Source organism: Argentina anserina, chromosome 6, assembly GCF_933775445.1.
Source record: "Argentina anserina chromosome 6, drPotAnse1.1, whole genome shotgun sequence".
NCBI classification, from domain to species: domain Eukaryota; kingdom Viridiplantae; phylum Streptophyta; class Magnoliopsida; order Rosales; family Rosaceae; genus Argentina; species Argentina anserina.
In genome coordinates this window covers 26,288,379-26,315,224 of record NC_065877.1, presented here as the reverse complement: position 1 = coordinate 26,315,224, position 26,846 = coordinate 26,288,379, and the positions used below count along the sequence as shown (strand labels likewise).

The following is a 26,846-nucleotide window of genomic DNA, read 5'->3' as shown; positions in this document are numbered from 1 at the left end:
AATTTTAAAACTATCTTATTAGTAAATGACGTTCAATTTACAACCCAATTTAGGTGTATTTTGTTATCTACCTAGTTAGTTTGTCTACTTTTTGTTTAACCTTTGAGGGCAAGTTCGTCTTTTCAAGAGTTACATGAAATTGCTCTAAGCTCTTGGGGCTATGGAGATCTAATGCTCAGTCAATCCCACCACTCTCCTGTATCAAGATGAGCAATTTGGGATTCAAACTCTTGAGCATCCTTGTAATTCTTCTCCATGAATATTCTGGTAGTGGTGCTCAATTGAGATGAAAAATTATGATATACATTACCTCTATGTGGCTCTCTATCATGAATTAATCAAATTGATTACAAGGGAAGGAAGAAACTCGTGGATCCTAAAGACACCCAATATGAGGAGGGGAATACCTCTATGTGGCTCTCTATCATGAATTAATCAAATTGATTACAAGGGAAGGAAGAAACTCGTGGATCCTAAAGACACCCAATATGAGGAGGGGAATATTCGAAGGCTCCATTTGGGAGCAAGAAGTCGATAAAATCAAGAAGCCCTAATCTGGGTTTTGAAATCTACGAATTTGATTTGATATAATGGCCAATTCGGTTATGGGGATGGGATTGAAACCCGAAAATGATCCGATCTTGGTTTGGAGGAAAGGTGGTGCAGAGGAATTATGTAATAACCCGAAAAATTCATATCTAATTTCCAATGAGTTCACGAATATTATTAAATTTGTCATTATCCAATTTTATTAGCCGAGAATGAAAACGAAAGGGTTCGAAATATTAATTGTTCGGAAACGTTCAATTTGACGAGTCCAAGAGTTGACTTTTGACTCATTGGGATTCTTAGAAAACTTCTTACATAAAAGTCGTAGAGCTCGTCGATACAAATTAGTGGACACGTGGCACGCCTAAATTGGAGTTCGTATGAAGAAGTTACGAATCAAAAGATATTTGGACAATTTTGGAAAATAGTATAAATAGGGGAATTAAAGAGAAAAATGGGAGAAAATCAGAAATTCGGATCCGTACTGTTCATGGGGTACTGTTCATCCGAAAAAAAATCCAGAAATTTCTCTCCCGAGCAGCCGACTTTGGGCCGCCGGATCTCCGTCGTCCGGCCACCATAGAGCGCCGCACCGGTCACGTTTGAAAGGTTGATGCATCCCCTGTCGATTGGTGGTAGCGTCACCGGCCATCTCGCCGCCGTTTAGGAGCGGTGAAACCCGGAAGTTCTTCCGAAAAAGCATATTTCACCGAACTTCAACTCGTCGGATCTCCCTCCTCTGGCAACCAATCGGTACGATTCTTGTTTCATTTTGAAGATCTCCTTCCATACTACAAACCCTCCAAAGGATTTAGCCCCAATCGTTGTGTGCTAGGAGAATCGAAGAAAAGAAATTCTATGTTTTTAAATTGGGGCTTTTCGGTTCTTGTTAAATTGAAATGTTTAGGCTCAGAATTAGACTTTATGGTGAACTAGGAAGTTGTTAGGAATGTCATTTAGATTGTGGTGGTGAAATTCGGTGATCATTAGTGGCAGTCAATGAACAGTGATGCCGCATGAATAGTACTGCGAATAGTGTTTTATGAACAGTGTTCTATAACAGTCCATGTGAGCATTGTTTTAGTAAACAGTGTTGTGAGCAGTGTCATGGTAAACAGTAACTGTGCGCAGTGTTTTGGTAAAAACGGTAACTGTGAACAGTGTTTTAATAAAAAAACAGTACATTAGAACAATGATTAGTAAACACGAACAGTGTTCTATGAACAATATTTTATGAACAACATTTAGCTATACTGAAATCGTCACCTGATATTTTACGTATCATTTTCTAAGCATTTATCATGCTATTAGGTTACTGACGAAACGAGTGAGGAAATTACTTTCAGTGTCGTGGAAGTTGCACGCATGAAAGAAGGTGAGTAAAATCTCATTTATTTACGAATCTACCCTTGCGGGGATTTAAGATTTTGTATAATTTTAAAGAATGAAATATGACATGTATTTGATATAGTAGAATATATATATTTGTATAAATGGTATATAGTTACATATATATATAGTTTGCTATATTTATTACTGTCGTGATTTCATTGTGAATATGTTCATTTTGGTGAATGAGATTTATACATCGAGCATGAGATATGATTTGTACAATATGAGATGATTATTGTACGTGGTTTTAACATTGAGTTTTGTTAAAATATTTTGTCTTCGGACGTGATTTGTCTTCGGACGTGATTTGTCTTCAGACGTGAATTGTCTTCGGACGTGATTTGTCTTCGGAAGTGAATTGTCTTCGGACGAGATTTGTCTTCGGAAGTGAATTGTCTTCGGACGAGATTTGTCTTCGGACGTGATTTGTCTTCGGACGTGATTTTGTCTACGGACGCGTGATGTCTTCTGAAGAGTTTTGTCTTTGGACGTGATTTTGTCTACGGACGTGTGATGTCTTCGGACGTGTTTTGTCTTCGGACGTGATTGATGTCTTCGGACGTGTTTATGTCTTCGGACCAGTCTTCGGACGTGTTTGGCATGTCGGAACCTAGCCTTTGGCCGGGCGAAAGTTAGGATACAGTTAGAGCTCTAGTATGTCTGCCGGGGTACTGCATATGAGGTAACATATGGGTTATCGGCTTATGAGTACCCATATATTTTGATATTGGATGACAGATGGTTGTCCAATATCGGCGGTGTACTACGTGAGGGGTAACAGAGGTGTACCAGCGTTCATTAGTATCCGTATTATAAATGCATTTGGGTAAACAGAGGGGTTGCCCAATTCTCATGAGCACTTTCATTTTCATATTTTTGGACAACCAGATGAGTCGTCCATTGACTCATGAGTGCATTTATAATTTGATGTTTTGTGATTTTCGTATATATTGATATGCGAGTTATATTTTTATTTTACTTATACGAGCTGTAAAGCTTACGGGGTTTGTGTTTACAATCCCGGTGCACCAATTCGATGGTGTAGTGGATAACTCCGCAGGTGTGGATTAGCGGGAATTGACGGACCGCTCAGGGGACTTGAAGTTATTTATTTACAGCTTGTGGTGAGGATTTTGTGTGATTTTCTTGTGAGATTTTGTGAGGATTATACATTTCCATTTGTTATAATGTCGAATTATAATTTGGTTTGTAATAATTGGTTTGACTGAGTTGTATTTTGAACTCAGCGATGATCCGCTGTGACATTTTAATGATTTCGTTTCATTGAGATTGTTTTAGAGTTTTTCATGACTTCGAAATTTGAGTTTCATAGCTCGAAATTTTGGGGTCGTGACAAATTATGAAGACACGAAGTGCAGGGCTGGATTGGAGATTGGAGAGTCGTAGGTGGTTGAGGTGAGGCAAAGATTGCAGAAAAATATCAGATGTTGGGAAGGCATAAGAAGAAGAAGAAGAAGAAGAAGAAGAAGAAGAAGAAGAAGAAGAAGAATGAATACCACTTTGCTCTCTAAAAAATAAAAGAAACATACCACTTTGCTACATAGAACTAAGTTATTGATGGTGTATACTAGAAGAAGAAGAAGAAAAATATGACTTTGCCCTCTAAAAAATCAAAAGAAACATGAAACTAACAGTGTTATTGATGGTGTATACTAAAAAATAGAAGAAGAAGAATGAATACCACTTTGCTCTCTAAAAAATAAAAGAAACATACCACTTTGCTACATAGAACTAAGTTATTGATGGTGTATACTAGAAGAAGAAGAAAAATATGACTTTGCCCTCTAAAAAATCAAAAGAAACATGAAACTAACAGTGTTATTGATGGTGTATACTAAAAAATAAAAGAAACATAGAACTAAGTTATTGATGGTGTATACTAGAAGAAGAAGAAAAATATGACTTTGCCCTCTAAAAAATCAAAAGAAACATGAAACTAACAGTGTTATTGATGGTGTATACTAGAAGAAGAAGAAGAAAAATATCACTTTGCCCTCTAAAAAATCAAAAGAAACATGAACTAACAGTGTTATTGACGGTATGTACCGGACTTGATTATGTACTAATGTGATATTTTCTTAATTCTCAGTGAATGATAATTCAAGTACCATTCCTAAAACTTTGCCAAATAAGTCTCACAAGATTGTATTCGCGATCATCACGAAGACATGCATATTGATGTTGCCATTTGTTTAGAATCAAACCATGCATTAGCATCATTATACAAAGTTGAAATAAAAACAAACTAAATTGGCCTCGACATTCACTAATACGTACGTACGTACGATCGATCCAGCTACATCAAGAAAAACATTAGTTAACCCCATTTCCTGCCTAGCTGATAGCTTTAATACTGCATGAAACGAAATTAAACCACTTGCACGCTAACATAATAGCGAAACAAATTTTGATTTTTCTAACCTTATTGTATTGTGGTAATGCTTCATTTTAGGATGCAATTTACTTTCTGGTGGTCACTATATATTCATTCATACACACCAGAATTTCAGTCATTTTTGACTCCTAAGAACCTGCCTTGTATCCAAATCTTTCGCTTTTCTTTTTATGGAGGGTTATAAGTATTTTAATTTCCATGAGTCGTTTATCCATCTCTATCTTCGGATGTTTGATATACAAAATATTTGAGTTTTTTGGTATCTAGGATACCCGGACACCTGAAGCGAGTCACTGGATTTTCTGCAAAAATCAAAGTATCATACTCCTGTTTTTTTTCCTGAGTAAATTTATGCTCCTGTGATCATCAGAAATTTCATGACATTCTAATCAACGTTTTTATTCTATGATTTCCTTCAGGATGACGTCCACAATTTGTAAGAAAGAAGTATTTATGGACATCCTAGTAAGACTGCCTGCGAAAACCCTTATGCGGTTTCTATGTGCATGCAAATCATGGAGTTATGTGATTAGCAGCCCTGATTTTGTCTCTACAAATCTAAACACAAATTTCACAAACCGCAGAAATATGCATCTAATCTGCCTCCACCACCCAAACTTTAAATGTATCGTCGATACGAATGATCCAAACTTTAACCAACCTCTTCAATGGTCTTTGTTTCACTACGAAACATATGAGCCTGGTTTGAAGTTAGGCCATCCATCAGGGAGCACAGAACATTATGGGATTTATGGTTCCAGCAATGGATTAGTTTGCATTTCGCATCCAGAAGACAGTTTGAGTTGCAGGAGTCCTATTACCATATGGAATCCATCCATTAAGAAATTTAAAACCCTTCCATCAAGCACGAACAATAAATTTCGATACATGTCCCTCCAGTTTGGTTTCCATCCCAGCGTCAATGACTACAAAGTAGTAAGAATGATGTGGATGAACAAGGATGCCTTCACAGTCGAAGTCTATTCTCTTAGCACCAACACTTGGAAGATGATTGAAGAAATTCCTCCATGGTTAAAATACAACTTTAAACATGGTGAAGGTAATGTATGTTTTTATATATTGCTTGTGTTACGAGCAAAATGCAAAATACCTAGCTACCCCTTAACTATTCTAATTCTAACTCAATTCTTCATCATCAATCATGAAGGTACATTCATAAACGGAGTAGCCTACCGAATTCTTGAGAAAGATTACATGTATACCTTGATGGTTTTCGATTCGGCCACAGGAGAATTTGAAGAATTCATATTACCAGAGTCCATCATCAGCTCACACAGTTTACATATCTACCCTTTCAAGGAAAAGCCTTGCTTGATTTTCCACTGGTATTGTTCTGATGAGGAGGGCATGGATAGAGGTGAGTTCTGGGTTTTTGAAGACAAACGTTGGGAACGTAGGCATCCATTCTATTATCCTAGCAAATGTTATCATACGATCGGGGTTATAGATGATGAAGTGGTTATGAAAAAGCACGATTACAGGACTGGTGTAGCAGACGTGATATTGGTGGATTACGAAACCAGGGAAGATCGTCAAACAGGAATTAAGTTGGCCATTACCAGAATTGGCTATGAGGAAATGTTTTATGTATTTACATACACAGAAAGTTTGGTATTACCGAACTAACTGATCGGTATAAATCAATTAGCAACATAGTGCTTATGGAACTGCCAAACACTAATACTTGAAATTGCCCTTCTTCTTTTTTAGAATAAGAACGTTCCATTGATATATAAGATGGATACATCAATTGACACTACTAGAAATATGGCCGAGAGTTGGTGGTACTTGCCACCATACCTAATTGGTGTTTGGTTGTGGGGTGATTACCACCAGTTTGGTTAATTTAGTATGGTGATGTTATTGATGTATTCAAGCTTGATTATAGGAATTGTTGTATAATAGAATGGTGGTAAGCATGGTGATATGTCTGATAGTATGGCCCGGTATGGGTCTATGGGAGTTAGCGGAAAAAGTGGTTTGTGGCTTTCCTATATATAGGTCTCTTGTATATGGTTTAATAATATATACAAATCTATCTTCATCTAAAATATCTTTAGCCTATAGGGACAATTAGAATAGGGACATATAAACATTTGTGCCTATTAAGCAACAATTATAGACACTTAAGTCATTGTGTACCCATTATGAACATTGAACCATTGCAAAGAATATATTGTGTCCCCATTATGAACATTACGAACACTTAATTTAGGGACAAATAAGTGTTCCCATTGATGCTTAAATGTACAAATACAATACACCAGCATGCTTTCTACGATATTATTGGTATCCTACAGAACATTGAACAATTGCAAAGAATATATGTAGTGAGAGCAAAAATGATACACACGCCTTTGAACGCACCTAAAAAAAGCAAAACACAACGAGGGTGAGTTTTCTTCTCCTGGTCGATCGCCGCCGACATCCTTGCCGCTACTATTTTTTGCTTGCCTTCGGTCTTTGCTTTCTCTTCTTGGGTTGGTGCCCGACCTAGGAAGGAGGTTTCGTGGTGGTGAGTTACAGATCCGCCTTCTGCCTTGATAGAAGGGTTTAGATCTGATTTCAGAGTCGGTTTTGTGATGGAAAGGAGGTTATCTACCCCGATCTGGTGGTCTTTGTTCGGATTGGATTAGTATGAGTTTTTAGCAATCGGTTCAGTAATTAAGTCTGCTCTGTATGCTAGTAATTTTGCTTATGCAATTGTTTTTATTTACTGAATTGGAGGTTTCCGGGCCTTTTAGAGTTAAGAATTCATATCTCCAAGAGTGATATATATCAATATTAATTAAACAAACAACGCTTATGGAACCGCCAAACAACAGTTTTCCTTTTTGCCCATTGTAATAATTATTATAACTAAATGTAAAAACAGAAGAAGAATAAAGGTTAACATAGAATTTGCCAATTTTTCTATGTGTATGCAAGAGTTTGGAAGTGGAGATGCTATGAGGGATAGATACTTATTAGAGCCAATTACATGGTGGGCAATCAATGGAGCTTCGACACCTACTCTTCAAGGTATAGCCTTGAAGCTTCTAGATCAACCTAATTCTTCATCTTGTTGTGAAAGAAATTGAAGCACATATAATGTCATTCATTCTTTAAAAATGAACAAATTACTCCCACAAAGAGCGGAAGATTTGGTATTTGTGCATACCAATCTTCGCCTCTTATCTAGGAAAAGCCTAATTTACAATAGTTGTGAAACTCTTATGTGGGATGTAGGAGGTGATCAATTTTAATCCTCGGAAGACATTAATGTCGGAAGACTTGAGATTGCCAACCTTACACTTAATGAACCACAATTGGAGGGATACTTATTTGATGATGTTGATGATGATAATGATATTGACATTGGAGAACATTGTGGAGGATGACATTGGAGTTTGAATGAAATTATGAACTATTTATATTTGAATTTTGTTATGTATTTTGTTTAAAGTTTGAAACTTTGTCGGACTTGTATTTATATTTGATATTTCATATTTGAGATCTTGTTTTAATTTAAGAAATTATGCTACATATTTTTTTTAATTAGGTATATTATTTAATATTTAATTAACATGTCTAAAACGTGTCTGTATCCAACAAAAATTTCATTTACGTGTCCACGTATCGAATTGTGTCCAATACGGACACTCGTGTCCATATCCGTGTTTCATAGATGGTGGGAATGTTTCATGTTTTCTCATGCCAAGTCTAGTTTTGCAAAATATGCTTTTATAGGGAGGGGTTTCTAGTCGGCGACAGTTGGACTACATAACTAGTATATGTAAGCACATGTACTTTTGTCTCCCTTACCGTCTTACCATCAATAAATAGAGGAAGTATTCAATCATCTGTGCCTCGTGTGATTATTTCTTGTTGCCCACTCGATTGTACTTGTTCATGAGATTGTCCCTTACAACTATATAAACTGTGTTCTTGTTTGTTGCTAGCACTATATTAATATCGTGTGGTTTCATTGTCCCTTGCAAGATACTCATTTAGGTAACTTGTTGCTCACTCATCAATTAACAAGTGCCGCGCGGTCCTATTTGTGCATTGCAAACTCATCCCGTAACACATAGTCATAGTGTTAATCAAAACTAGACTATTCTCCAAAATGAACAGAGGCCTGAAATACTTTCTAAGAAAATCTGCAGCAGGAAAATTGTACTACTTGAGTCCATGACTCCTTGACCACATATTCTTTCATCATCCATATGTTGAAGCTGTTAGTTTCAGTTGGGCAAGTAAGCACACAGAGACAGTTATAATGAATAAAAGGATCACGAAACCAGTACGTCAGCATAGGGTAATGGAACCGTATTCTGAAACTTCTCCGCCCCTAAATCAAAAGACAGAATTCTTGAGCCCCCCTTCATGTGGACAATATACCCAATGCAGAGCTCCGTTAAGAACAACCCCTGACGCGTAGTACATGCAACATAATCAATGTCCACGACAGTCCTCCACAACCCTGCTTTCAGTGAAAAGATGTGAATCATGATTTTCTTAGCACCATTTAAATATTTGAACCCCCGTATCACCTTGTAGTCGTCATTAGCAGAATCATACCCGAATCCATAAAAATCCTTGCTCCATGCTACTGAAGGATGTTTTGGTAAAACTTTGGAGTCCCTGGTAAAAGGGTTCTATAACAGAATAACGTTGTCAACTTTTACACATACCAAGGCCATTGCAAGCACCATGAATAACTGACCAACGTTGTACCGAGAGATCCAGCGGAGTGACACCAAACTGACCACCATCGCCAGTAACATAAACATTAATAGTTTCCAAGTCCAAAGCCAAGAGAGGATCCACTTTGAAAATGAGCTTGCGCGGGCTCTCTCTGTAGCCGAGGTGTTTCTTTGAGAAATAGGGTTTGGAAATCAAAGCACGCCACGACTTGCGGACGCACCGGAATCGCATCAAGAGTTTGACCGGCAACCTAGCTAGGATCTCGGCAACCACATCTTCCTCGTAGTCCCCAAAGTCCGTATGAGCTCGCTTAACCATGACATCGGTGTTTCCCATTTGTGGCATACAAATTGACTGATAGAAACTCTACTAATTGTACATAAACTGGTGCGGAAGTGTTTGAATTATCGGAACGTACTTAAAAGTTTCGCAGCGACCGACCACCAGAACTGTCGCCGGGGTGACATTTCCGGTAGCGTTCAGGTTGCTCTTGTGCCTTATCCCTCCTCAGATTGCTCCGAGTGAGTAAGGGTTTGTTGACGGCTGCCTCAGAGTGTTGGGAAACTTTCCCTCATCGAGTGGCTGGACTTAGATTTATGATCTGTTTTTAGTTGGGCCTGCATTTCGGGGTATTTGGCTTCAAATACGATCTAAAAAATTAATACTTCATCTAATTAAAATTCCAAATTGAAAGCATTTATTTTATTTTTCTAATCTTATGAACAGATTACAAAGATAGTCATTCCACTAACTTGTGCACAGAGCACAAATAAGACTCATAAGAGAACACAATTAACATATTCAACCGTAACCTTAAATAATAATTCCGCACTCATTAAACAACGAAATCGAACCTATAATGTAGGAGTTTTGAAATAGATAATAGACATTACTTTAAAGATAATTTTATGCATTTGTGCTCTGTGAATACAGAAGATAAAACAAAGAATGAAGTCTCTTGGCAAAACTAATTAAGCACCCCAAAATGAAGGATATCAAGTTTTGCTTTCTTATTTATTTCGATGGACGAAGAAAACTTACAAACAAGAACCTCTAATACAACCTAAAGAGGAAGCAACCGAAGCATCAAACGAAATAGCTTTAGATACAAAATAAGAAAATTTTGAAGTCCAACAAATAACCACGTCTTGGTGACCTTATTTTTTTCATTTAGAATAGATATCAAGTTTTACTTGATTGTTCAATCTTTATTAAACAAATCATGTTCAATTTTTTCGTTACTGTAAGATTTTACTCACCTTAGTTTCCTGAGCGTATTTCCTACAATACTGAAAGCAATTCCTTCATTCGATTAATCGATCACCTAGATTGAAGAAGAAATGATTAGAAACGTTACGTAAAACCTCAAATGTCGAAACAGTACTAATGTTTTATTGTTCAGCAATTTTCGATTTTTACGAAATTACTGTTCACGTAAATTATTATTCATGTATTTAATGTTCATATACGTACTGTATATGTATTACTTTTCATATACGTACTATTTACGTATTAATTTTCTTCATATACATACTGCTTACGTATTAATTTTCATATATATACTGTATATGTATTTTTCTTTATATACATATTATTTACGTATTACTTTTCCTATACGTACTGTATACATATTACTTATCCAGTAAATCAACACAACCATACCTCCGTCCACAACCATCAAATCAACACAACTCCAACATGAGAAATCACAAGCAAGGGGAGGAGATCACAACCATACCTTCTTTGTAACCCAGATCGCCGGGGTTTGGCCGGAAAGTCGCCGTGAAGTTCTTAAAATCTCAAGTTCTCCGCCGACGTTAAAGCTTCCGATTCAAGCTCCGATGTCGTGTTATACGCCACCCAAACGTCGATTAGAGAGGATTCAAGGTTCCATACATCGGCAGCGAGTTTACTGCAGGAATCTCTGTTTGTCGAAGTGGCTCCTCGGTGGCGAGAGAGGTCGCGTCTTGCTCGGATGAGGGAGGAGTCGAGCTGGGGAGGGCCTAGGGGCCGGCGGTGAGGGCCACGCCACCCTGAGGCGAGAGATCGGCAGTGAGATTTCTTTGAGAGGGGGAGAGGCTCGAGCTGAGGGGGATGGCTGCGGGGAGAGAGGAGAGAGAAAAAGGTTTTCGAAAATGGAAACCCTAATCCTTAATACTTCCTTTTTATACCCTTTTCTAAAATCGGAAACTAACTTCCATCGCTAATAACTTTCACGTACGACGTTCGATTAGAATGCGTGACGTGTCCACGAACTCGTATTGACGAGCTCTACAACTTTCGTAAAGGAAGTTTTCGGAAACGAGTGACAGAATAAAAGTCGACTCCCGCGTCGCGGAAACATAACGTTTTTCAAATTTAATTTTCCGAATACAGTTCCGTTTTCGATTTCAACAACGTCACGAAGCGAAACAAATACGTTTTATTAATTTTACGAAATTTATTAATTTTTAAGAATTCATAAAATTTGATCCCGAAAAATTGGGTCATTACAACTAACATTTCAATTTTCAATGGTCATAATAAATACCATAAGAGGTACCTGATATTTCATTCCTAGTACAATATCTACAAACAACCTGCAACAACTTTATTTTTGCATAAGCACTATACTTTTGGGAGATCCCAACTCGTTTCCAAGTGAGAGGAGAAACATTATACACACATCTTCTACATCTTTCCTTAATCGAGAAAAGAATGGGAAAAAAGACATTACACGCACCTCTCCCGGCTCATTATCATCCCCACCTTGAACTACACCCAGGCTTCTTCTGCTAAAAGCACTACTGCCTCCCTCTATCCTTGAGAACGGCAGCAGTGAGCTACAAGCTCACCTACAAATTAAGCTACAATAAGTTATAAGTTAAATTAGAAGTATTTCACTTGTTCAGAACGAAATGCAGTTTATACAATACAACATATGTTCTCACAATCTAATAGCCCAACCATTGAGATGAAAAGAGAAGACCAATTTTATATGATGGAATAATATGGGAAACAGATTATTAATAGTTCACTAAACATGATGCTAAAATCTGGAGTCTGCCTAGTACATAGCTAAATTGTGACGAAACTTTTATCAGTATCAAACACAAGCACAAGTACTAAAAGAGGTACAACTCTAACAGTATTGAACAGAAGTACTAAAAGCGGTACAACTCTCACACTACTTCTGAAGTAAGAAATTGAATACTTGTGCTGTGCATAATTGATGCTGTGTGCGACAATACATTGACAAGATTTCGCATATCAAATTCACGATATTATGCATTTGAATCATATATGATGACATTTAACTTCATGCTAAAATTGATTTTCTAATAAAATTTACATTGGACAAAAGTTGATTAAAGCTGAACAAAGTGGATACGTTACAGAACAGCAATTGCAAACACAAACTATGTAACAAGGTAGTACCGAAAACTGACACGTACGTACAGGTAACAATACTACTAACATTCTAATGTTAATGGAAAAAAGAATACTCACATTCTTGAATTGGAGGTCTGGTGAAACTAATGTCTCTCGATAAGTGACAGTATAAAGAGAATAGGCCACAGCAACCTCAACAAAATGCGTGAATTCATCTTCATTTAGATTAGAGAATACGACGAGGTGTTCGTACTGACCCACACCGGTAATCAAAACTACACCATTCTCCAAAATGGACACAGACCAGAGACAGAATCTATAACCAGGATCAGATAGACAATTCTCCAAAGAAAATTGTACTACTATAGCCCAAGATTCATTGACCCCATATTCTTTCATCATCCATATGTCGATACTGTTGGTTCCAGTTGGATAAGCGCCTATACAGATACAGTCTTTATGAATAAACAGATCAGAAAAATGGCCATCAATTAAGAGTAATGCAATTGTCTTCTCAAACTTCTCCTCCCTTAAAATCAAAAGACATAATTTTTTATCCTCCTTCCGGTAGAGTATATAACCAATGCAGAGCTCTGTTTACATACAGCCCATGCAATATTCTTTTCAATTTGACATGATCAACGTCTCTGACAGTCCTCCAAGAACCGGTTTTCAGTGAAAAGATGTAAACCATGATTTCCTCAGCACCATCCGAATTAGAAATGAACCCCCGTATCACCTTGTAGTCGTCATTAGCAGAATCATACCCGACTCCATAAAGATAGTTACTAAGCTTATTAGAGTCCATGAGTTGAGGAGGATTTGGTAAAACCGTGAAGTCTCTAGCACAAGGGTTCCACAGGATCATGGTTTTGGAGTCTGTAGTACAATGGTTCAACAACATAAGGGCCTCGGAGTTTGTAGAACAATGGCTGTTCCATAACATTATGTTGTCGAATCTAACTTCTACACAAACCAAGCCATTGCAAGAACCAACAAAAACTCCACAAGTCCTTGATGATTTATGTGCTGCATTATGAGTCTTAGTGTTTCTGCTTTTTTCTTGTTTGGGTCTTTTTTGACCCCGTCTGTAACCAAAAAAAAAAACATAATTTAAGGAAGCAGGTCACAGCTTGAGATCTGTTGATCGGATATGAGATAAGAAATCAAATGCATACTTAGAGACGGGAGAAGCATGATGTTTCTTCACAATGCTCATAAGGTGGATCGAACTGCATTATCTTTACTAAAAAGATCGTTCAATGGTCAAGAACTTTTTCTTTTTTTAGTGCAATAGGGCAGAGATATCTATTCCATCTGATGATCTGAAAATCATACAGAAGTCGAAGGAGGCTTAAATGCTATGGTGTAAATTCCAGTCTTCAATGGAAACAGTATATCAAGCATGATGAACTTCAATAAATAGAACGAGTTCAAGTAGCCATGATCAAACTTCAAACATTACTGTAAGCATTTATATTCCAACTCTAACCAGGATACAGGTATTATTCTAAGTAGAAATCCTTATATTCAACAACACTATTCACTAGCAAACACATGCTAGCTGAATCAATGTTTATAGCGATTTGTGAACTCTAGAACTTCAAATACACCAACTTCCAACTGAACCAGATGATAGGGGTAACAAAGAATATCTGCCAGCTCTTTGGCAGCTTTACTGTGTTTTGAAAGTGTAAACAGAAAAAGGTTTGCAAAAAACAAAATGCTGAAAATGGGTATATGAAAGCATGAAAATAACTCTACACATAAGTTGCCCATATTAAATTTGCAGAGGCCATTTTCCTTTAAAAAAATAAAAGCTCTACAACATAAGTTAACCTCAATTCCAACAGTAATGATTTCAATCAGAGTGATAACACGCTCTACAACACGTCAGTTCTGGCAGAGTAACTCAACTGATAATTGAATTAGAAGACAGCATAAGACCGTGTCATGTGATCATTAATTAAGAAGGCAGAACTAGCAGGGTCGTCTATACCAGGTGGTGTTTGATGCCAAAGTTCTAAAACTGGCCACAGTTGCAAATTAACATAAATTGACATAGTATAAGGAGAGGTGAAAGCTTTAACGGGAGAGAGAGAAGAATAAGCACATCATCTAGTCACAGAACAAGGCAAAAGAAAATCCAGAAATCCTTATTAATCTTCTGACCTAAGACCATTTATATTCCACGTTTACAACTCTAGAGACAGAATCAAAATTTAACAGACAGCCTAAAAATGTATAATCCACGTCAAACTTCATTAGTAGAAATGTTTCTATTTATCACACTATGCACTTGTGAACACAAGATAACGAAATCATGTTAATTTGTTTAGTGTAGCATGTCAAACCAGTTTATGCAGCTGAACCATATAGTGGAGTGTCGAAATATGATCAAATAAACAGGTAAACATGAGACCAACTACCAAGTATGCTCTATGTGGATGAGGTTAGTACAGTTAGACACTCCCGAAGCCTATCTGATTGTATTGACAGATCATAGTGAACAAAGAATGTGGGAAAGATAACTTCATATCATGGAACATATAGATGCAAATATTATAAGCACCTGGATGTCTAGTAAATATATAAACAGAAATGAAGCTTACCATGCTACATTCCGAGGAGTCATGCAGTTGCACCAAAAGGTAGGGGCAAGTAGAACTTCAAAATTGAGAAGCATTTCTACTCTGGTTAAAACTTAAAAGTAGGATAAAAGATAATAGCCCAACATAAAGTGGCAAAGCCGCAAATGCACACCTCATAAAGAAGTTTTATCAATTAGTTTCTGTTTTCACCTTAGAAGCAATGATTCATCAATCAGTGGAGGTAAAACTTGAATCATCAAAGTGGCACCCCAGACTGCCTGTCAAACTCTAACAATAATTGAATTATACGACATTGAGTGAGCAGGGGCAAAAACATTACATATGACTACAGCATCTCATACAGTAGCAAAACAGAGACACAACATATGACTTCAGCATCTCATACAAAAGGAGTGCCCTGAACTCCTGAAGGTGATTCCCTATGTTGGTCTTACATGCTTGCAACAGTACTGCCAATTAATGGCGAAACTAAAGTTTCTAAATAGACAGCAGTTCCATGCACATAAGCACTTTTATTTTTGGCAATCTGAAATGTCTTTTCCTTCATATTGTATAATGCCAATAAGCCATCGAGAGTTGCCCACATCAAAACTTCACCATTTCCATAGATATATGCCACGTACATATACTTATCTTCTAGAAGTGGAATATATATCACTTCAGTCCAAGAATTCTTGACTGCATAGTCCTTCAGCACCCACATCTTAAAATCGCACTCAAGTTGGGAACCAGTGGTTTGAATGCACATGGTTAGGCAATTATTAAGAGTTCCAACATTGGCAATAATTCCCCATTCATTAGATGTATTGGTATGAAAGGGAAATGGAATCTCATGAAATTCTTCCTCTGCTAGATCAAATGACACCAACTTGGAAGCAATAAAAAACCCATCTTCCAATACCCAATGCAGAGCTTCATTAACTAAACTCCCTACCGAAAGCACATGGAAATACCTGTTGAGCCTTTCAAGCTTCCTCCATGAACCCGTTTTTAGCGTGAAGACGAAAACAACTTCATGACCAGGTCTACAGCAACCTAGTATTACTTTGTAATCATCAGTGGTTGAATCATAACCGAAGCCCCGAAAGTTACTATGGGGGGAATGAAAGGGCGGTAGGGGTAGGACCTGAGATTCTCTAGTACAAGGGTTCCATAACATAAAGGTAAAGGGTTGTTGTATAGCATCAATATCAAGCATATCACTAATATGAAGCAGTAGACATATCAAGCCATTGCAACTACCAACGATTTGAATATTAGGAATCTTAAACCGAGAATCAAGTACCGGAAAATCAAGCATTCTGGTTCGAAGATGACCATCATGGCTGAAACACTTCAATACTGCTTTGTGTTCCGCGGATCGGAAAACCTGATCTTTGGTAAGAAGAGAGAAGCGGGTGCTGAAGTTCATGTTGATGCAGATGAGGTGTCTTTTGATGAAGTACGATTCGGAGATCAATGCCCTCCATGCTTTGCAAACACACCGGAATCGGAGTAGCGATTTCGCCGGTAGCCGTGCGAGGATCTCGACAATGAGACCATCTAAATCAAGAGAGTCAGAACTAAACACAACGGAGACAACTTCTTGTCGCTGCCGCCGAATGCAGACAACGTCCGACATCTTTCATGTGTTTTTCTTTGGTATCACCTGAAGTCTGAACTGAAGCATCCCTAGTTTTAAGTCAAAAGGTCTCAGTCTTTTGGGTTGGGCCAACTCAATTTATTCTACCAAGTCCAACCCAAAAACCATCAAGTAAAGGAATATTAGAAAGACCGAAAATCCCCAACTCTTCACTTCTTCTCTGTCGCCGCAAAATCTTGGAACATCTCAGTTGTCGATCAAGGTACGAGCTTTTCTGACCAGTTTGTTCAAATTTACGGTCTTTGTCCATATAAATGCTACTTCGAAATTCGTTGTGGAAGGCCCATTTTAAGATTTTTCTGTTTCAGACAGCTATGAGTTGATTAAGTTCTACTTGATGCTTCTGTGGTAGCGTAAAGATTGGAATTTCAATTTTGAAGCTCACACCCATTTGCCATTTTGATTCAGATCTTCTTCCATTATGTTATATAGCTCAATTGGTTGTAGACAAAGTAATTGGTTGTATGTTACTGTGAGCCGAACTGGAATTAGTATCATATTTTGTGACTTCTTTTGCATTGATTGCTATATTCAGGATGAGAAGAAACAAATCCAACAAAATTAGTACTAGTAGTGTCAGTTATATCCCTGAAGAAGTCTTGATCAACATCCTAGCAAGGTTACCTGTAAAGTCTCTTCTTCGATTTAGGTGTGTGTCCAAGATATGGTGTGGTTTGATTGGCAGCCCAAGTTTTGTTAGAACACATCTTAATAGGAATGTTACCAAACTTTCGCATACCTATCTAATTGCCCTACAGCGGTTGAGAGAGAAACCAGCGCTTTGCTACTCTCTATTTTCTACTGAAACATTTGAGGAGTGTTTGAAGTTAAGACATCCGTTATGGACTGAAGAGCAATTTAGGATATATGGTTGGAGTAATGGCCTACTTTGTATTTCGGATCAGGTACTGCGTCCAAGTAGTCCCATATGTATTTGGAACCCATGTATTAGGAAATTCAGGACTCTTCCCCAATCAAGATTCAAGGCACATTACTCCAGTTACGATATCTCTCTCTCATTTGGGTTCAACCCAAAAGTTAATGATTATAGAGTGGTAAGGATGGGCTGGTTTGTTCGATCTATATTTAAGCTGCAGGTCTATAGTGTTAACACTGGCTCATGGAAGATGATTGAGGTAATTCCTCCTTGGTTAATGTTCAATCCGGACTGGTGTCAAGGATGCGCATTTGTCAATGGAGTGGCATATTGGCTTTTCACAAAGTCAATGAAATTTAGGTTTGTCTCATTTGATACGGACAGTGAAGAATTCGAAGAATTGATTGTACCTGATACTATCTCCACCATTGGCTTGACACGTGTTAGAGTCTATAATGACTCAGTTTGCCTTTTTTATTCATACGTTGAATCTCCTGATCGCCAGAATTTACAAGAACAGACAGACATATGGATTCTGCAAGGACAGTCTTTTACCAAGTTGCACACTGCAGTTTTACTCCCTGGAAGTTTGCCGTTGGGGTTCAATATCCAGAATGAACTCATCATAAGAAACGGAAAGCGTACTGAAGGTGTTGAAGGAGATACGTGGAAGATGGTTTTATATGATCTCAAAATGAAGCTGATTACAGAAACAGGAATCGGCTTGGCGTATGATAGTCATTCCCAAACTTCCGCAGGTACTTGCATTGAAAGTTTGGTTCTGCTTGATCGTTAGAGAACTTGGAAAATTTTAGAAGTCCTATGTATTGTTTATCTTCTTTAGAATCTGTGCATATGACCAGTCACATTTAGAAATGTACTGATGCACTGTCGATAACAAACTCCTTTATTGTTTTGATTGGCCTTCAATTTAAATGATTGTATCTCTTGTGGAATATAACAAATGGGCAAATGTCCCAACTTTTTCAACCAGCAGTTGTTTCTGATATCTGTTTTCAATAGTTAACTTTCATGTACAGTAGGTTATACAGAAATGTATTAATGATCACGTTTACAAGTGAGGAGCAAGGCATGGAGAAATCATTAATTATTATGGTCGACTGGTCGTGGAATGAGTTGCATCCCTGTATTTATCGTTCCGATGAAGAGCCTTGTTTCTTAAGATTAATTTCAGGACAATTCAGCCTGTTTGAAACTGGATAGCTCTTAGGGATCAAAAAATATATTTTCATTGTTTTTGTCGTGGAAGATGCTTAGTGCTCTGCATGAGCCGTATGTGCTTGGATTTCCATTCGGGTAATGTCATACTTGAAGAGATGCATCCTTTAGATTCTCAATTGAAATGTCAAGGGTATAATGAATCACTACTTTGCTTGTTGCAATGAAACTGTCAGGAACTTGTTGAGCAACTAATCTGGATTCATCAAGTTTAAACTTGGACGGGTATATGATGTATATGACATGAAGCTTGAACTAAAGTATCATTTGTGAAATTATTTTGCTGTGTAAAGCAATTGCTAAAAAATGCAATGACATTTGGAACTAAAATATAACATATCACTGAGGTTTTAACCAAATCCAATTACAATACAACCGGCAATGTTAGGCTGGTAAAATAGAAAGAAAACAACCTGGCATTTCTAAAACATGCCATAGGATTATCAGAAGCATTTGCTCCATGACCAAATAAACCAAAACAAAAACTTAAGTGTAGACTACAGAAATAAATTATAGAAACGGACACTAAAATCGTGATCAACTGTTAAATTGGTAATAAAACAATGGAACCGTAGACCCAGAAAAAAAGATCGGAAATCCAGATGTACACAAAGTCAAGTTGGAACTGGGAAAGCCTTATTGCTCTTGAAGAGCAGATGAGATCCACTTGGATGCAGCTGTTTGAGTATCGGATTCGAGATGTGGTAAAAGGGAAAGAGGAGTTACTGATACCTGTTAGATGAAAGAATCAGCCATTCTTGCTATTAATAATAAATGTCTCTAACTAAGACTAACGTAAACATGAGAAATTCATTCATTACACCTGCCACCTAAAAGAGGTTAATGCAAATTTATCTATTCACGATCTGTATGAATACCCTATGAAGATAGGTAAAGCCAAAACTTAATTAAAATCAATGAGCCTTTAAAAGTTACAGGTGCAAAATAAATTAACCTGATCATTTAAGAGCTTTTCTGTAATTAAAGCTGGGACCTATAAAATGATGTGAACCCTGCTAGGAAATGTTAACCAAAACCAAGATGAACCTATTAATGGCACAACCTTCTTACTACAACTAATTTTATTATAACTCAAACAACCACCTACAAAATCATCTTATGTCTCAGTGTATGAGAAGAGTAAATTATGAATATGAACTTTGGGACAAACTGGACTTAACCATTCAACATTTAACACCTTTACAATTAAATATAGAGAAATGATATAAATATTTAACTTACAAATCCACTTTCTAGTGCTCTGAAATCCAGATCCTCATCCACATTTTCCTGCTCTTTATCCACAAACTGCAGACATAATTATATACTCATGGTTAGTATTGACATCAAGAAATATACTATAAAGCAGTACAAAAAAAAACTGAGCAACAGCATAAAGCAGACAAACAAGAAGTGTAACTTAAAGTACTGAAAACTTAATCTGTGCTGGTTTGTAAAATAATGAAATTCCTCGAAGCAACTTGTAGAAATATATGCTATCCTGAACAGGCCTTTAGTACTTGTTAGTAGAATACAACTCTACAGTACTTTAATTTTCAGAAAGTCCTACAGTGAGCACACACCAATGCTTTCACATAAAATTAACTAGACCAAGAGCACCACTGTGCCGGTTGAAAAATATAATAGCCTAACAATGAACTATGATTTCATATTTGCATTTCCTCACTCTTAATGTCCTTCAGGAATCATTTCAAAAACAAGTTAAACCTTCCATACAGATGCTTCCAGATGTAACCTCACATGCCCTTACCTCTAGCCGGAAGTACTTTTTCACCCGTTCAAAATCAGATTTTCCTGCAGCTCCAGTTGATTCTATCTCCACATTCTTCTTCTGTGTCGTCACACGACGAGCTGCACCCTAAAAACAGGAGTAGGAAACATCAATTCAAGAATGAAAACCAAAGGAGACAGGGAATCTTCATTACAATAAAAGACATCTATTTAGTGAAAGCTAACTACTTACGGCAGCAGATGCATCTCGGCCAAGTTGTGCAAGCTGAATCCCAAGGCTTTGTTGACTGTTCATAAAATGCCCCTGAGGATAACGATTGGCTGAAACAGCTTGCCAGCTGGGAGTAGATCTCCATGTGCTTTGCTTGGTTATTTTAAAACCCTATCAAGAAAAGGAATTTATGTTAATTCAGTAGAAGAGAAGATACAAGAGAAGAGTGAAAGCTAAACAGCTTGAGAGAAAAGAAATGAATTGTTGTGTTAGTTCTGTTGAATTGTTATAGAAATGAAGAAGAAAACAGCTAAAGTAGTAAGCAAAAAAATCACACAAACAGACACGTGTGACAGCTGATCCTATCTATGACAGCTAGGACTAACTAATTAACAGAATTAGGACAAATTAATGTAATGACTAATACATGGTTAACAAAGAGATCTTTCACAACTGCAACTTACATAATAGCATAGCAACAAATGATATACAGCAACTTTCTCATGCAATGTCCAGATATTTCAGGTTTTTTCAGCTTCACTGCTAAAACTACCATCTGTAATGTAGGATGTCTTCTCTTTCAATTTTGTTGATTAGCCTTATGATGTTTTAGTAGTGAAAACATAAATAAAATACAAGCAACTATCGTCTGGTAATACACCTAGTACAAGATTAGCATTTTTCACCCTACAAGTTGAAACAATGAAAATCCAGAATTACCTAAAGCTTCAAGACCTCTTCTTTTTTAAAATTGAGGCAGTAAAGTAAACAAATACATTTTAAAAAATTTATAAAATAAATAAACTGAACCTGAACATTCAAGTCTTGAGGCCTCAGATAATATACAAAATTACAAATCAATAATCTATCTGACTATTTTCCATGCCAGAAGATTTAACAATCTTCAAAAATACAAACCTTGTTTGATAAAGGAGATGATGGAATCTCTATATTCAGGAAGCAACTCTTGGGAAAATCCCCCTTCTCAATATCCCTAATAGCTGCATTTATTAGAGGTAAACAAACAGCAACTGCATCTTTGAAATGATTATCTTGACTCTCATCCTTCCTCCTAGATTAGATTATGACACAAAAGATTAACTTATCAATATTAATATGTAGAGAACTGAGCATCAAATTGCATGGATTCAAAACTCACCAATTCAGTGATATTGATAGAGAGGGTACTCCACTTATTAGTGCCTCCCTAGCTCCAGCAACAACACCCGAGTACAACCTGGTGAAAATTAATATATGTAGCAAACATTATTCACCACTCTCCAAGATATAGGGTATACGTTGCTATAAGGGTAACTAAAACAATAGAGCCATTAGACGGGTTCACTGGACATCACTGTAAAATGTTTACTAAAAGAAATTTTGAATGCAGAATACAAGCAAAATTGAAGATAACCAATCATTGCAGAGATAATAAGTGAAAACTTACATATGATGACCAAAATTTGATCCCCGATTGATTCCACTAATCACCTGAACCCATTATTCTCGAAAATTTAGTACAACAACCACCAAAGTTAGATATGAACTCAAAAAAAACATCATGTTGATGCTAACCAGCAGAGGCTTTGACCAAGAAAACAGTGCGCCAGATAACGCTAATGACACACAATCTACGGGAGTACCTGAGCAAAGAATCATCGCAAGTATTACTATAGATAACCGGAAAAAAAAAAAACAAAGCCCTGCAGACTGTGTAGTAACTAACCACGAAACATAACAAATGACTAGACTATATACTGTTCATTATCAGCGCAAAAACCACATCACACAAGTGCTCACTTCCAAACTTTTTAACTAAATTATAGAAATGCAAGAAATGATCTCCCCAAATTCGAAAAAAATGAAACAAAAAAAAAGGCATGTACATCGACTTTAGTCTTGAAATTCGATTTAATAAAGAAAAAACAGCACAGAAACATAACTGTACCTGCAACTTCATAAGCAGTGGCGCCATTAATATCAGCAGAACTAACAGAAACCGTTTCTCGTAGCGTCACCGAATGGCCGGATACTGATTTGTCCCTAAACCAAACAACCAACTTTCAGAAACTACATAATCACACAACCACAATCCCAACACTAACAAATGAAACAATCCCACATACCCAGATGAGAAAACCAACATAACACAAAAGCAACCAATAAACCAAATACAACCCACCCACCCAAATCAGAACACAACCACAAAACACATAAAAACACAACAAAGTAATAAACTTCAGAGAGAGATGGAAAACCCACGATTGGGGAGCGCAGACATGAACATTGTAAAGGCCTAGGCGGACAAGAGCTTCAACTAGGTAAGTAAGACCAGGGGAGTCAATCCCATCGCCATTAGTGACCAAAACAATGGGCTTGGAGCTATCAACAGGGTCCTCTGCAGGCTCAGAAGTTGAAGCCTCAGTGGTTGATTGGTCACCTCCACCACCCCTTTTGCTCAACACGTCTTGAAGATTGGAGACCAGCCCTGGAGGCAACATGTTGGGTTTCACAGATGAAGTCATTACTGGAAAAAAGATGGCAACTTTGGATAGGTGGTGATTCTGGTCAAAACCCTAGAGGAGAGAGAGAGAGAGAGAGGGAGGAAGAAGCAAAAGGAGGGTGATAATGAAATGAGAGATTGATTGAAAGAGAGAGATGGGGGAAGATATAGATGGACCGGTTCAAACGGGAGTTATTTTTAGAGGGAGAAAGAGAGAGAGAGAGAGAGAGAGAGAGACTTTAACTTAGTTTTGTTTTACGGGGTGTCCGATTCTCACAAGAATTTAAGAGAAGTGGGGGAAGAAGAACAGTGATGAGATTACATGACTGGTTGTTTTTCTTGGATTTGGTAAATACTACTATTTTTCAAATTTTTCTGATTTACTTCTTTATTATGATTTCAAAATTTACAATGGCAACTTGGCAAGGATAAGATTAATGCTGCACATTTTACGTGAGAGACATGACCCCAAAATATGAAAACAAAAAATTTGTATTGAACAAGATGGGGAGGGTTTGATTTGTAAGCAAAGGTTTTCAATTTTACTTGTTGGGGAGTCTATTAATCTAATAGGGGGAGGTTGGTGACCTACTACATTGGCCACATGACCACATCTAAGGAAAATTTGTACTAAGATTCATGTGGAGAATTTTGTGAAGGACCATGCATGTATGCATGGACCAAAATGCTTGTTTCCATTAACTTTGTATGGTGGGGAACTGGGATTAGTTAAATTTAGGGGAAATTTAGACAAAGAAATTGGTGTACCTAACATTTATTCACATGATAACATAGTATTTGACTTGTAAAGAATGTACATCGACATGTTGTTAGTGTATTTTCATTTTGTTGTTGTTTTCTTTAAGTGACTATAAGTTAAAGTTATTAATCTCATCATCCAAAATAATGAATAGTTATGTGCTCTAAATTCACTTGATTTTATGGTTGTTTAATCTTTTTCATGAGCATGCACGGTTGTATGATATAGACAAATCAAAGAAGAAAGTATCATTTCTACTGTTATATATAATTGGAAAGTATAGATTATATACATGAAATAGCCGTATATAACTTTTAACTTACAGAGCATATCCCTGGGTATAGATTATCTTTTTCATGAATCTGTTGCAAGAGGGAGTGCTGGGCATGTCGTATACATTATATCCCTGGGTAGCTCATCGTGCTCTTGTCAAATTTTTCTGATCATATTTGAATATTCTCTCTTGTTCAACAGGTTTTTGTTTTGCCCAAAAACTAAGCTATACTATATGTATCTATCACATATTCTATGACTATGACGGATAATGATTTAGTTTAAAAACTTAATAAGGGCCAAGATTATAGTACCTGGTGCATGTTTATGATCTGATGTATGTTGCCAATCTCAATTCCTCGCACATGAATAGCTTCATTATTTTCTCCTCTAACTCTACTAGAGAAATTCTTAATGACACTGCATGATCGTGAGCTGATTAACCCTAGAATTAGGATATTTGGACAAAAATTATATATCTAAGAACTCTCGAATGCACGTATGGCAATGCTAGTTCAAATTAGCAGCACACATATCGCAGTTGGGAGAACCCTTAGTCAGCTCACTTAGTTGTCTGACAGCTCAAATTTGCCTCTATATCTTTCGGCCTTGACAACTTTCCGTTTTGGTGGATATCCGATAAATGATAATACAACTAAAACGGATAATGCTAGCTGAATCACATTTTGAAAATTCACATAGAGCTCATTTTAAGTTTGTGTCAGCCTATATGATATTATTGACATATTGATATATACATCGCTGGAAGTTTCATTAAATTCATGATCACAATCATCACACAAGAAACAAATCACCACCAAAATAACAGATGATGAAGAAATCAGGAAATGGTAGCCTAGAACTCTAGATGTGACTGACACTCCTCTTGAAACACATATATAATATAATCAGTGGGCATCCTTTAGGGCAAAAGCCAGTAGTACTAGGTTGTTGGAGGCAACGTCTTCTTGACTGAGAAAGCAGAGATTTGTTCCTGGATTCATTTTACCCAACTCGATCATCACAATGATTGAAACGAAAACTCCATTGATTGCGGGGTTTTTCTTTACATTGAATATTCCTTTATACATAATTCTTGTAGAATACGTACTACAATATATATAGATGGACAGACTAAAAGTTTAGGCTTGTCACGTTGTAAAGGAGTCGAAATGCCATTGTCCCAAAAAATTACCTTATATATAAACCAAACCATACATTGCTAATTCCCGGAAATGATCGCATCTAATACCCTTTTCGGTGGCCAAACATTATCATAGTGGTCCAATTGAAACCTCGATCTTGGTTGGCATTGCCACATTTGTTATCTTCATTTCTCTAACAAAAACTTGTTCAGTCACTCTTATCTATTTATTCTCCGTGTCGCTTGTTCACTAACAAAACTCATCAACATGATTTGCGATAAATATATTTCCCGGAGAATGTAGTTCCATAAACGACCAATAAATGATATTTAGTTATTCAGGCATGCATGCTACGCACATTTAGCATAGAACATAGAGATCTAAAGTTAAGTTATGCTTGCTAAATTAGTTGAAGAAATTTAATAGCATTTAAATTGTAGAATGGATACTAACACAAGTGTCGGTGCATGTTCAGGCTAAAGCGCATTTGCAATAATGAGAATTCTTTTCTTGGTGCATCGTAACAACCCATGACGACAAGTCGAGAAATCCAGTGTACGTATTTTTATATATGTCCCTGCCATGTTTTACACTTCTACATGTGATGTAATTTTCATTTTTCTAAATCAAAAGTCCAATACAAATGTTCGTTCACCAATCATAGGCAACTTCCCCTCAAATCCTCAGTACAAAGTAGGGCTGTAAACGGTTTCAAAACAGTCAAAAATAGGTGGAACCGTAAACCAAATCGTGTTATTTAAACGGTTCGGTTCTTGTATTTTTCAGAATAGGAACCATTCGGTTCGGTTCCTTACGGTTCCATGACGGTTCCGGTTTCAAAACGGTTCCAAACAAAATTGTCTTAAATTCAAGACTGATGTTAGTTTGAGCATATCATACTTATATCTGGTGACAAGAAATTGGGGAAGATTGATAATTTGAGACAAGATAATTCCAAACCAGGACATAGTCTCTGTCCTCCACCAAATAGAGTATAACTAATACTTTAGTTTAAAGCAATTTCTCCCTTTTGCAAACAGTTCCTATCCCAAAACGGTTCCAAATGGTTCCTATACATTTTAGATTTTAGAAGTTCGGTTCTACTGTATAACTTCATTTTTTTATAAGAAACGAACTGAACTGCTATTAAACGGTTCGGTTCCAACGGTTCATTCCCTAGTACAAAGAGCAACAATCGATTTATCATCCATAGCCCATAGGGAGTGAGATTTTCTACACGACCGACGAGAGTAGAAAAGCCCACCCTCAGTCGGGTTGATAACTTCCCGACCCGAACCCAATTCGCTACTCCGTGGCGTCGTATTTTGATCGAAACGATTTAGGGCAAAGTCGTTTGATATCCAAATTTCGATTTACAAACTCTCTCCATTTT

General features: G+C 37.0%; 6 protein-coding genes across 6 annotated transcripts; 2 read left to right on the top strand and 4 right to left on the bottom strand.

The window, feature by feature from the left end:
• Positions 1 to 4,762: 4,762 nt before the first annotated feature.
• LOC126800647 (F-box/kelch-repeat protein At3g06240-like) lies at positions 4,763 to 6,004 on the top strand. Its single transcript, XM_050528039.1, has 2 exons — positions 4,763 to 5,417; positions 5,526 to 6,004. Exons 1-2 carry the CDS (start codon positions 4,763 to 4,765, stop codon positions 6,002 to 6,004), a joined length of 1,134 nt encoding a protein of 377 aa, XP_050383996.1.
• A 2,379-nt stretch (positions 6,005 to 8,383) lies between these two features.
• LOC126797171 (putative F-box protein At3g16210) lies at positions 8,384 to 9,403 on the bottom strand. Its single transcript, XM_050523843.1, is given in 4 exon segments — positions 8,384 to 8,528; positions 8,530 to 8,666; positions 8,668 to 9,057; positions 9,059 to 9,403. Coding segments are annotated over 4 exon segments (1,017 nt in total).
• Positions 9,404 to 12,414: 3,011 nt separating this feature from the next.
• LOC126797170 (putative F-box protein At3g16210) lies at positions 12,415 to 13,658 on the bottom strand. Its single transcript, XM_050523842.1, is given in 5 exon segments — positions 12,415 to 12,420; positions 12,557 to 12,973; positions 12,975 to 13,320; positions 13,402 to 13,527; positions 13,618 to 13,658. Coding segments are annotated over 5 exon segments (936 nt in total).
• Positions 13,659 to 15,366: 1,708 nt separating this feature from the next.
• LOC126800643 (F-box/kelch-repeat protein At3g23880-like) lies at positions 15,367 to 16,672 on the bottom strand. The gene has a single exon (XM_050528036.1). It carries the CDS (start codon positions 16,670 to 16,672, stop codon positions 15,482 to 15,484), a length of 1,191 nt encoding a protein of 396 aa, XP_050383993.1. The 3' UTR covers positions 15,367 to 15,481.
• Positions 16,673 to 16,791: 119 nt separating this feature from the next.
• LOC126800644 (F-box/kelch-repeat protein At3g06240-like) lies at positions 16,792 to 18,519 on the top strand. The gene is made up of 2 exons (XM_050528037.1): positions 16,792 to 16,895; positions 17,229 to 18,519. Exon 2 carries the CDS (start codon positions 17,230 to 17,232, stop codon positions 18,364 to 18,366), a length of 1,137 nt encoding a protein of 378 aa, XP_050383994.1. The 5' UTR covers positions 16,792 to 16,895; position 17,229; the 3' UTR covers positions 18,367 to 18,519.
• Positions 18,520 to 19,115: 596 nt separating this feature from the next.
• On the bottom strand, positions 19,116 to 23,391 carry LOC126800645 (uncharacterized). Its single transcript, XM_050528038.1, has 10 exons — positions 23,035 to 23,391; positions 22,721 to 22,815; positions 22,348 to 22,415; positions 22,220 to 22,263; positions 21,932 to 22,009; positions 21,691 to 21,844; positions 20,794 to 20,943; positions 20,581 to 20,688; positions 20,052 to 20,117; positions 19,116 to 19,541 (listed from the first exon to the last, which is right to left on the bottom strand). Exons 1-10 carry the CDS (start codon positions 23,295 to 23,297, stop codon positions 19,446 to 19,448), a joined length of 1,122 nt encoding a protein of 373 aa, XP_050383995.1. The 5' UTR covers positions 23,298 to 23,391; the 3' UTR covers positions 19,116 to 19,445.
• Between the last annotated feature and the right edge of the window lie 3,455 nt (positions 23,392 to 26,846).